General features: G+C 44.9%; 1 protein-coding gene across 1 annotated transcript in view; it reads left to right on the top strand.

The window, feature by feature from the left end:
* Positions 1-12,272, top strand: part of LOC115480790 (solute carrier family 22 member 6-A-like) — a 125,634-nt gene that overhangs the window by 49,307 nt on the left and 64,055 nt on the right. The window contains exons 4-5 of the mRNA XM_030219691.1: positions 2,898-3,066; positions 3,514-3,637. Coding sequence (XP_030075551.1) covers positions 2,898-3,066; positions 3,514-3,637 — 293 coding nt within the window. The remainder of the gene's footprint in view (positions 1-2,897; positions 3,067-3,513; positions 3,638-12,272) is intronic.

Raw genomic sequence — 12,272 nt, 5'->3', positions numbered from 1 at the left:
GGCAAATTCGCCAGTCAGGGATTCCATTTTGCCATCTAAGAGTTCTAATTTATCAGTAATCCGCTGAAATTTTTTATCCAAAGTCTGGTTTATGGCTTGCGTGACTTCCGTTACTATCTCCGCGACCCATATGGAGCTCACCGATGTCGGGCCACCACCTTCCGCCTCCGCCATTTTGAAGGGCTCTGCGGTCTTGGGCTTCTCTCCTTGTTTGCGGAGCGATTTCGCCGCCATCAAAGATGTTGTTCACCCCTCCCGGCACCGCTGTCTCGGTCTGATTTGCTGTACCTTCTCCGCTCCTAATTATCGTGTCGAGGCAGCTGTTTATGGGTCAGATGACCGTTCGGGGCCCGGGAGCTCTCCTCTCCCAAGTCTGCTATTCAGCGTGGCATCACGCAATCCAGATCTCTTTTGTTTAAACATAACTAAATGGGCTATAAACCCCTAATGCTTTTGGTTTTCCTATATTTTGTTTGTGATGACTTATACTGTGCCAAAATTGAAATTTGAAAACTCTTTTCTCTATCTGGTCATTAATAAAAGGAGCTCATTGTGAACACTATCCACCATAAAAGGGTGTTTTGTGGCTGTACATGAGAATTGTGATATTATGATCCCTTGTGTCATATTGTTGACGGTCTGCATTTTCCGTATGGGTGGTATATTGTTGTATTAAGGTTTGCTCAGTGTAATATTTATGGTACAGTAAGGTTCTGAGTGTGTTTTTGCACAAAGATGTGCATAGTGTTTTGCAGTTGAGTGATTGTGTTTAGTATATGCTTTGAGCAACCACTTTATTCTTTGACATGATACATATCTAATATCTAAATTTAATAAAAGGTATTAATTGTGACTATTTTATTTTTACTTATTTTTTTTTCTGTGTGTTGTCAGACAGTTATGGATGTAAGCTCCGCCCCCGACCACACCCCTTAACCCCACCCCCTTTAGCCTTCCCAAACAGTTCGGCCACTGACCGCCTATGACCAGAACTGACCATGTGCAGGGGGCTGTTGGGGGGGGGGGTTGCGGATGGAGAGGAAATATGACGGTGGCGGCGGGCGGGCGGGGGGGTTGGTAGCAGGTGGAGAGGAAATGCGAGGCCTGTGCCCACCCAGTCCACCTCCAGGCCCATCTAAAAGTTAAACTCTGGCAATGCTACTGCTGAGGCCCTTTATACCACAGTGGGTATCAAAGGCTGAAAAAGAAATGGCTATGCAGTAAGACTGCACTTACCACGTGGCTATGTGGGGGAAGCACTTACCGCCGCTCATTGGGGTAGTGGTAAGGCTTTTTCTTTGTCAAAGGAGAAACCCTCAGAAACCTAATGGATTTTGAAAATCCTAGGTTTACACCAGCACCAATAGAACGTCTAATGTGAAGTTTCTATCATCGGGAAAACTCCTTATTGCTGCTGGTTTTATCAATTGTCTTTCAAAAAGCTCAAATAGTCTTCCAAAAAGCTGTACTCTTAAGCTTTACTTTAGTCTACTGTAACAGCACTATACTGTACTGACCCGAGGACGGAGGTTTTGGCCTCTGAAAGCTAAATGTATTAGTCCAATAAAATGGTATTATTTTACTTTCTATATTTGTTTTATTTCTATTGGTTAATTTGTAAAGTGGTGATTGGTACTTGTTAGTTTTTTTCAAATTTACATCTGCTGTCTTTATATTTTGCACAGTACTAGGGGACAGTTTCTGTTTCTGTGGTGTTGCATTGTATGCAGAGTCTGGCATCGGGGGTTCAGTTTAATTTTTGTCTAAATAGAAAGTTTATGATTACTTATTCTATAGTGGATTAGGGTGTATCTGTGTTTGTGAAAAAGACATGGCTTTCAGTTGGCATTGACTGTGCAGGATCTACGATCTGTACTATTCTGTCTGGTTTCATTTTACAATAGGTGAATTGATGTTCTAGTGCTCACTGTAGTGTTTAAGATGCTTTCCTTTTCCTTGTGTGACTCGTAGATATGACTGCTTATGGTATGGTAGAATTGCTCTATAGGTCCTGAGTGTTTTGTATTCTCGGCATGCCTAGTATTGGATTTTGGGGGGGGGGGGGGTGTTAAAAAATGACCGGCCCCGGGTGTCATCTACCCTAGGTACGCCACTGACCTCCATAACTGATTAAGACCATATTTTTCATAGCTTCCAGAATGTCTGGTCTTGCAGAAATAATCCATTTTCTAAGAACACAGATAGTAGATTTATATCAAATTTAAGAAAGGATTGTATTCCACTGATGCAGAACTCAGTTCTGGAATTTGTTGTTATAGAATGTGGTCAAGTCTTCCAGTTTGGCTCATAACTTACAGAGTTGACCTAGAAGGACCAGTCTGTAACAGTATGCACACACATATGAAAACTAGTATAACGTAGTAATGCAATTGAGTTTTTTGAAATTAAAGAAGTTTTATTAAACAATGAGAGATAATACAAAGAATAAAACACAACAGCATATGCAAACAACAGTAGACAGCTGTAAAGTATCATATACCCCCACATAATATGAAAGAAAATACAATACAACTTCTATATTTTATACTAATTTATAAAAGTAAACCCCCAAACACAAATACAGCGATGGAAAAAAAAAAGCTTTGGACGTTAGCCAGGTAAACTTAGGGAACATAACAGGGAATGGTTCACCCCATTCTGGATCTGTGGGATATGTCCAGAGACCTGAGTGAGGATATTGCTCAGCTCAGTGGACCATTGATATGACCCAGCTTGGTACTTCTTATGTTCTGAACAGTCCTGTTATAACTATATTGGAGGCCCAAATCCACATCCTAACCTCTCTGGATATCTTCCCTCCTCCTTCCCCCTGTGCATTGCATAAGTGTTCTCGGTCTTGTGGGGTTATCTGATTAATAATGCCTTCTGTATTTCAGTTGTTGAATGGATTCCCACTAGAAAGCGCGCAGTCGTAGGGACACTGATTGGACATTTCTTCTCCATTGGTCAAATCTTACTAGCAGGGTTGGCTTATGCCATTCGGGACTGGCGCTGGCTGCAGCTCACTGTCTCCCTACCCTATTTCATCTTCTTCTGCTATTCCTGGTAGGTGGCCTCATTTGCTCCCACTTGCTGCCTCTAAGATAGCCTTCCAGTTTTAATTCAGCCAGACAGGTCTCACACAGGGGAAGGGGCAAAACTAGGCCCATATCAGTCAGTCCTGCTGAAACAGAGCCAACTTGTCTTCATATCCCATAGAGAAACTAGCAATCAGCCACTTCATGTTATTTACTGACTAAATTATCCAGACCCTAATTAAAGCAAAATACATAACTTTCAATGTAATGTGATCAATAAGCGCCTTGTGGGGGTGAGGGATAGGACCTGTAAGTGAAGAACAGTGGCTGAGCTCCTATGGTTTAACTATTAGAAGGTCCTCACCCAGAAAACTACTGGCTCTAGCCAAAGCAATTATATGACTTTTATTAATAAAAGAAAGATAATGAATAGATCTGGGCTTATATATTTTTTGACTTCATTTGATTTCCACAGGTGGTTGCCAGAATCAGTGCGCTGGTTGATTCTAGCTAAGAAGCCCGAAGAAGCAGTGAAGATGCTGAAGAAGGTGGCAAAGATAAACAGAAAACATGAGGCAGAGGAAATGCTGACCACAGAGGTACAAACTTACTTTTTCCCGGTTAGCAGCTCCAGTAGTTTAATAACCACAGGCTGCTCTTGTCCTTGTGTCTCTGACTTACCAGGATCTGTGGGAATCCAACTTACTGTTGCAACAGAGGGCTGTAACTTAAGGTCACTACAGAAACCTGATAGGTGTGAGCTGGGGGTGAGGCAGCTGTGAAGTCACACTAGAAGATGAGGGCATATATGCAACATTTGGGAGGTCATTTTAGAAACATCTAGACATGTAAAGAGTGACATTTTATTTATATATGTATTAGGATTTATTTTAATGAACTTTATGAAGAGATTCACCCAACACGGTGTACATCAAATACAGCTTGACATAAAACTTACAATTTTGTTATCAACCTAAAAATACTACTGTCTAGATCCCTGGGACACAGAGTTTTCAAGAGGGCATGGTTTGGGCAGGCTGAAAAATATACTTGTGGAGCTGGATTTTAGAAAGAATGTACAAATTGGAATTGAGATGTCCAAAACTCAGGTGTGTCCCGTCCGATATTCCGCACTATTTAACCATCTAGGAATGACTCCTGGCCAATTAAATAGCACTTAACCGGCTATCTGCAAACATTCAGCGGTGGATAACTGGCTATCTCCCACTGAATATTTGCAGTGAGCTTACTGGCTATATCACACGATATAACCAGCTAGCCATGAATATTCAGTGCATTGCCAGATAAGGGGCTGCGGCCAAATTGGCACTACCACCGGGGTAGCATGTGCACCTGGTGGTAATTCCAAGTTTGACGCATGCTGAATCCCGCTGTAGAAAATATTTTTCTATTTTCTAATGGGGGAGCATTCCCAGCGGTACTCTGTAGCTCGACCACATTGGTGCATGCTGCAGGGTTACTGGGCGGGTTGCGCATGAGCCCTTACCACTGAGTCAATGGCTGGAGGTAAAGGCTCAGGCCGTAAACAGGCGCACGCTAGTTTTAATTTTTACGCATGCCCATTTCCCAGCCCAATAAAAAATGGCCTTTTTCCCAGCCGCGATAAAAGGTGGGCCAGTGAGCACCCAAAAGATGTGCCCACACTATAGCAGGCTACTTTTTACCATGGCTTTGTAAAAGGACCCCTAAGTTTGGTGGCCAAATCAGGCCACCAAAATAGCAGACCTACCTTTGGCTGGTTTAAATTTAACTGGCCAGCACTGAATATTATATAGCAGGTTAAGTTTAAGCCAGTGGAAAGAAAACCCGGATATTCAGTGCCGGTCACTGAAAATGGCCCGGCATTGAATATCTGGGTTTAGCGCCAGCATCAGGCAGACAATGCGCTGCCCAGCACATGCTGAATATCGGCTGGGTCAAGTTCTGCTAGCATTGTAAAAAAAGATCTGCTGGCATAAAGCCTGTTCTGAAATACAATGAGAAATGGAAATGTATGTGAGTGATGTGGAACAGGAACATCCATAACCCTAAATATCTAAAATATCAACAAGGTCAGAACAGCAACATATTGAAAACTTTTCTGTTTAAAACATTTTTGCTTTAGTGATAACAATCTTTTCTGGTATTTGTTTCTCTTTGTTATTGTGCAATAGTTAATTCTTGTCTTATCCACTTTGAACCTATAACTGTGAGTTGGTGGACTACAAGCACTGTTACCATTACCAAGTATGTGGTGGAACGTCAACGTTTATGTCAACGTTTTACATAGATGTTTATTTTTGCCAAAGCTGTCACAGAGTCCAAAATCTCTTAAATTAAGAGGACAACCTCCCCTAATTTATCCGGTGGAGAGTTGCCCAGCAGGAGCACTTTTCTCAAACCTACACTCCCCATTAGTAGGGAATGGGCTATTGTATGCAACAAAATGGTGTTTGCCGATAATAGTGCATACTCTTTTTAAAGAGTTTGCACTCTGTATAAAGAGGTTGTACTTTTCTTAAGAATGCATGCACAAGGGATTGTACATCAAGGATCATCACTATCTGTCGCCTCATCAAAAGAAATTGTACAATGTGATATCCGCCAGCGAGTCTTCTCAGGAGTAGTGCCCACGCTCTGGAATTTACTTCCAGAGGGGCTACCTATAACTCGAGACTACCTCTACTTCAGGAAACAAATGAAAGCCTGGCTCTTCTCCCAAGCCTGTAATACACAGGGTGACTGACTATACACTCATTCTGCACCTGGACTAGCTTACTACACATACTGTAACTTAGCTCAGTTCCTTATAGCTTGATTAACTATACAAAGAGCCTTACTCTGTACCACGCATCTTGTCCCCATCTATATATTTATTTTATTTATTTATTTTAGTACATCTCTACCCCACATTTACCCACATGAGCAGGTGCAATGTGGCTTACAATAAATCAGGATACAAAACAGGACAATGATGGCCCAGAACCAGAAAGTGACAGGAGGGGTAGGAACAGGGGATAACACAGGGTAGATGACAGGGGTGAAGCGACGGCAAGTGTGAGAGGCTAGCATTGGAGTTGCCAGTGGAGTAAGCCTTGATGAATAAGAACGTCTTTAAGGACTTCTTGAACAGTTGGTGGTCGGCGAGCTCCTTAAGTTGTTTCGGTAGGACATGCCAATATTTCGGACTGATGTAAGGGAAGGATGATGCAAAAAGAGTCTTGTATTTAGCTTGGATAATGGAGAATGAGGTAGGACCTTGCAGACAATACGGCATTTCTTGATGGTAGATCAATGAGATTAAGCATATATTCTGGAGCTTCACCATACATATATCTGCATTTGGCCCCTTAACTACATAGAGATCTATGGTGGCGAAAACCTGACAAACCAACATCAAAGCCTTTTCTCAAACTAGGAGTCCACAGACAGTGCGGCCGCACAATAAGATGGCGGCAGAAAACAGAGACCCAGTGGAGTGCGTGTCGGAGTGCACGGAGGAGCAACTGCCCATCTGGGAGGAGATTGGACAAGGTTTTGCTGACCTCAAAAGTAAGTTAGTCTCCTTCAAATCAGAAATTCAACAGGCAGTGGAGGATCTCTGGCAGGAGTTAGCAGATTTTGGGACCAGTGGAGGGGATATTTAATCACACCTCAATACATACGGCGAAGACGTGATTCACTTACAAGAGCAAGTGGCCTGATTAGAGAAAGCAAAAGAGGAGGCACAACTAAAACGCCCCTCAGGGGGAGGAATGCTGGCTTTGGCCTAACCCCTGGTAAGCCTTTCCTCAGCTGAGAGGTGCCCAGCTCTACCACCGGCTGCCTTTCAGGTGCTGTGGAGGACTTGCAGCTCATCTGCATATCCTTACAGCCTTCTCCGGGGTGACACCCAGGTCCACTCCGATCCACTCAGGGCCTCCGCTCTAGGTGCTGCGCGCCATTAGGCGCGCGGGGCATTTTTCTCTTTGTATCTAATATTTTTCCAGTTGCTAAAGTACCTTAATCGTTTATGGCCCCTATTCACATTCTCTTCCTAGCTCTGTCCCTTCCTAATCTTTTCCCTCACCCCCTACCTCTCTCCGCTACAGGAACTCACTTCCCATCCATTGACTTCATCACCTCACCTTCTCTCCTACCCTCTTCCTCCCTCTTGGCTTTTAATCTCAGTCTCTTTCTTCCCTCCATTTTGCCTTCCCCATTCCACCTAAATACCTCTCGCCTTTGACGCCTTCGTGGCCACACCTCTCCTACTCTCCTCCGCTCTCTTTTACTCCTTCTCTTACTCTCAGCTGGTGACATCAATCCCAATCCTGGCCCTCCTCACCAACTATTATCCAAACTCTACAGATCTCACCGTGACCTCTCTAACCTCATCTCTATTCCTCTACTCCCCTCCTCTTCTCTGCCCTTCTCTTGCGCCCTATGGAATGCCCGCTCTATCTGTAATAAACTCCCCTATATCCAGGACCTCTTTATCTCGCGTCACCTCCATCTGCTCGCCATAACAGAAACCTGGCTCTGCCCTGATGACTCTGCTTCAGTCGCAGCCCTGTGCCATGGCGGTTATCTATTTTCACATACTCCTCACCCTGCTGGCCGTGGGGGTGGTGTTGGACTACTTCTCTCTCCCTCCTCCTGATTTCAACCCCTTCTTCCACCTCAATCTCACTGTTTTTCCTCCTTTGAAGTCCACTCTATCCGCCTTTTCTCTCCTCTGCCTCTTCGAATAGCGGTCATTTATCGTCCCCCTGATAAGTCCCTTTCATCCTTTCTCAGTGACTTTGACGCCTGGCTTGCCTTCTTCCATGATCCTTCCTCCCCCTCTCTCATCCTTGGTGACTTTAATATTCCTGCTAATGATCCTTCCAACTCTTATATTTCCAAGTTACTCGCTTTAACATCGTCTTTTAATCTCCAACTATGCTCCACCTCCCCCACTCATCAAAATGGTCACTGTCTTGATCTCATCTTCTCCTCCAACTGTTCACCTTCTAGTTTCCTTGCCTCTGATCATCCCTCCTCTGATCACCATCTTATAACTTTCACACTTAAATCTCCTCCCTCCCAGTCCCGTCCTATCCTATCTAATTTATCTCGGAATCTTCACGATATTGACCCTTCATCTCTATCCTCCCCATGTTTCAAACCTCCTCTCTACTGTGGCACCATCCACGTCTGTCAACGAGGCTGTTTCTTCTTACAACAATACTCTATCCTCTGCCTTAGACACTCTTGCACCTTTGATGACCCGCCCTGTAAGGCATACAAAACCCCAACCTTGGCTGACTTCTAATATCCGCTACCTACGTTCCTGTACCCGCTCCGCCGAACGCCTCTGGCGGAAATCTCGGGCCCTTGCTGATTTCTTACACTTTAAGTTCATGCTGACCTCCTTCCAATCTGCTCTTTTACGTGCCAAACAGGATTATTATATCCAACTGACCAACTCTCTTGGCTCTAATCCTCGACTTCTCTTCACCACATTGAACTCTCTCCTCAAGGTGCCCCCTCCCCCATCTCCCCCTTCATTATCTCCTCAGACCCTTGCTGAATTCTTTCACAACAAGGTTCAAAAGATAAACCTTGCTTTCTCTACCTCACCACCTCTCCCTCCACTAGTCCGTTCCCCTCTCTCTACTTCCCCTCATTCCCTTTCCTCCTTTCCTGAAGTTACTATTGAGGAAACTACACTTCTCCTTTCTTCCTCAAAATGTACCACCTGTTCCTCTGATCCCATTCCCACCCACCTTCTTAATGCCATCTCTCCTACTCTTATTCCTTTTATCTGTCACATTCTCAACCTCTCACTTTCCACTGCGACTGTCCCTGCTGCCTTTAAACATGCTGTGGTCACACCTCTCCTTAAGAAGCCTTCACTCGACCCTACTTGTCCCTCTAATTACCGACCCATCTCCCTCCTTCTTTTCTCTCCAAATTACTTGAGCGTGCTGTTCACCGCCGCTGCCTTGATTTTCTCTCCTCACATGCTATTCTTGACCCACTACAATCTGGTTTTCGCCCTCTCCACTCAACCGAAACTGCGCTTACTAAAGTCTCCAATGACCTATTACTGGCTAAATACAGAGGTCAATATTCCATCCTCATTCTTCTTGATCTTTCCGCTGCTTTTGACACTGTCGATCACAGCATACTTCTCGATACCCTGTCCTCACTTGGATTCCAGGGCTCTGTCCTTTCCTGGTTCTCTTCCTACCTCTCCCTCCGCACCTTTAGTGTTCACTCTGGTGGATCCTCTTCTACTTCTATCCCTCTGCCTGTCGGCGTACCTCAGGGTTCTGTTCTTGGTCCCCTCCTCTTTTCTATCTACACTTCTTCCCTTGGCTCATTAATCTCATCCCATGGCTTTTCCTACCATCTCTATGCTGATGACTCCCAAATCTACCTTTCTACCCCTGATATCTCACCTTGCATCCAAACCAAAGTTTCAGCGTGCTTGTCTGACATCGCTGTCTGGATGTCTCAACGCCACTTGAAATTAAATATGACCAAAACCGAGCTTCTCATTTCCCCCCCCCCCCCCCAAACCCACCTCCCCGCTCCCCCCGTTTTCTATTTCTGTTGATGGCTCTCTCATTCTCCCTGTCTCCTCAGCTCGAAACCTTGGGGTCATCTTTGACTCTTCTCTCTCCTTCTCTGCTCATATCCAGCAGATTGCCAAGACCTGTCGTTTCTTTCTTTACAACATCCGTAAAATCCACCCCTTTCTTTCCGAGCACTCTACCAAAACCCTCATCCACACCCTTGTCACCTCTCATTTAGACTACTGCAATCTGCTTCTTGCTGGCCTCCCACTTAGTCACCTCTCCCCAGTCCAGTCGGTTCAAAACTCTGCTGCCCGTCTCATCTTCCGCCAGGGTCGCTTTACTCATACTACCCCTCTCCTCAAGACCCTTCACTGGCTCCCTATCCGTTTTCGCATCCTATTCAAACTTCTTCTACTAACCTATAAATGTATTCACTCTGCTGCTCCCCAGTATCTCTCCACACTCTTCCTTCCCTACACCCCTTCCCGTGCACTCCGCTCCATGGATAAATCCTTCTTATCTGTTCCCTTCTCCACTACTGCCAACTCCAGACTTCGCGCCTTCTGTCTCGCTGCACCCTACGCCTGGAATAAACTTCCTGAGCCCCTACGTCTTGCCCCATCCTTGGCCACCTTTAAATCTAGACTGAAAGCCCACCTCTTTAACATTGCTTTTGACTCATAACCACTTGTAACCACTCGCCTCCACCTACCCTCCTCTCTTCCTTCCCGTCCACATTAATTGATTTGATTTGCTTACTTTATTTATTTTTTGTCTATTAGATTGTAAGCTCTTTGAGCAGGGACTGTCTTTCTTCTATGTTTGTGCAGCGCTGCGTATGCCTTGTAGCGCTATAGAAATGCTAAATAGTAGTAGTAGTAGTAGACTTAGAGAACCAGTCTTGCAGGCAGAATCTTAGATTCAGAGGAGTACTGGAGACAGTAGTGGATTTGCAATGCGGGACAGTGATTCATATCTACGAAGATCTTCTCAGAGATTCCTCCTCTGCAAGACCTCTTCTGGACTGCCATATTGAACGGGCTCACGGGGGAACCCAGGACTGCAACACTCCTAGAGACATTATTGTCTGTTTCCATAACTTTTCAGACAAGGAACAGGTTCTCTGCGCTGCCCGGAGGCATGATGGCCCCATCATGTGGCAATTGATGGAGATAGAAATTTATTCAGATGTGGCTTCTGCAATCTTGAAACACTGTAAAGAATATTGGAATTTGACTGAGATGCTACGGTGGAAAAGGATTCGATACCGACGGCTATATCCCATAGGACTGGCATTTCAATTTGAGGGGAAATCCTATCAAGTCAGAACAGTGGAAAGCCTTTCAAAGCAGTTTGAGGAAGCTGGATTCTCAAAAGTGATGTCTCCAAATCAATCCCCAGAGGGCCTGTCTCTTAGCTCTGCTCCTCCTGCGCCTCCTCGCTGGAGACATGAAACCAGAGAGGCCAAGAAGTCGATGTTAGGGGGCCCTACCCTGGGACTTGGTGTTTCTTGATGAAATCTGTTTAAACTGGGTGTCATAATTGTGATAACATGCTGGGGAGGGGAGAGAAGAAGACCTCTATCGTGGATAGGGTTTTCAAAATTGTATACAAAAATATTGGTATGGGGGAAAAGTCAGTTGCTTCCTCACCAAATCCTACTACCAGGTGGGAGTGTACATGAAAGAGTTGGGAGGGAGAGGTAGGGGAGCGGGGAGATTGGCGCAGGAGGGTAGGGGAGGTGGGTTGGGGATGAGAGGGAGTGGGTGTTGGAGAGATGAAGAAGATGGAGCATTGGAGGGCAGGGGATGCTTCATTCACAAAGAAGGGCTACTGTTATGTGTGGGGTTTGTGTTGGGGGAGGATGGACTTGCGGGATGACAGGGAGAGTTTGTTTGGGTATGCTTGTTCTTTGGGCTACAGGGCATTGGTTTAATGACTGACTTCACCTTTCTATCCTATAACGTTAAAGGATTTAATCTCCCTATAAATGTCAGCTATACTTTAAAGAGGTGGTGCGGACTCACATGGGGGGTCGGCTTCATTCCGGAGACGCACTTGCTGCCTCGGCATGAATATTTATTGTCGCACTAGGCCTACACCCATGTGTTTCTAAGAAACTCCACCGGAAAACGGGTGGGCATTCTCATTCATAAATCTGTCCACTGCATGCCCTGAGCGACTCATAAAGACCCTGGGGGTGTTTCATTTTTGCTAAGGTGGAAATAGAATGGCACATAGATTAGTGAATCTCTATGTGCCTAATCAAGGCCAGGGAGATTTTTATGAAATGATGGAACAGGAGCTGTTGAGGTTTGCAGAAGTGATTAGTGGAAATTTCAATCTTACTTGTGACCCGAACTTGGATAATTCTAATTCTGTGATTCGCTACACTTGTCAGGACAGACTCCATTTTCTTCGTTTTTTAGATTGTATGGGGCTTGTTGACATGTAGTGACTTTATCACCCAGGACACTGGTATTACACATTTTTTTCCACCTTGCATCACTCCTCTACCTGTATAGATATATGGTTTTTGGAAAAGACTACATGCACTAATGTTCTTGCAGTTTCTATCGAGCCTAGACTGTGGTCAGACCATGCTCTGGTAAGGTTACAGCTGAGACTGTGACACCTCGCGTAGGGCCTACAGTTCTGGAGATTCAATGATCAATTGTTAACAGAC

This window comes from Microcaecilia unicolor, chromosome 11, assembly GCF_901765095.1.
Source record: "Microcaecilia unicolor chromosome 11, aMicUni1.1, whole genome shotgun sequence".
NCBI classification, from domain to species: domain Eukaryota; kingdom Metazoa; phylum Chordata; class Amphibia; order Gymnophiona; family Siphonopidae; genus Microcaecilia; species Microcaecilia unicolor.
Note: the sequence above shows the minus strand (reverse complement) of the source record. Positions and strands in the feature narration are given on the sequence as shown.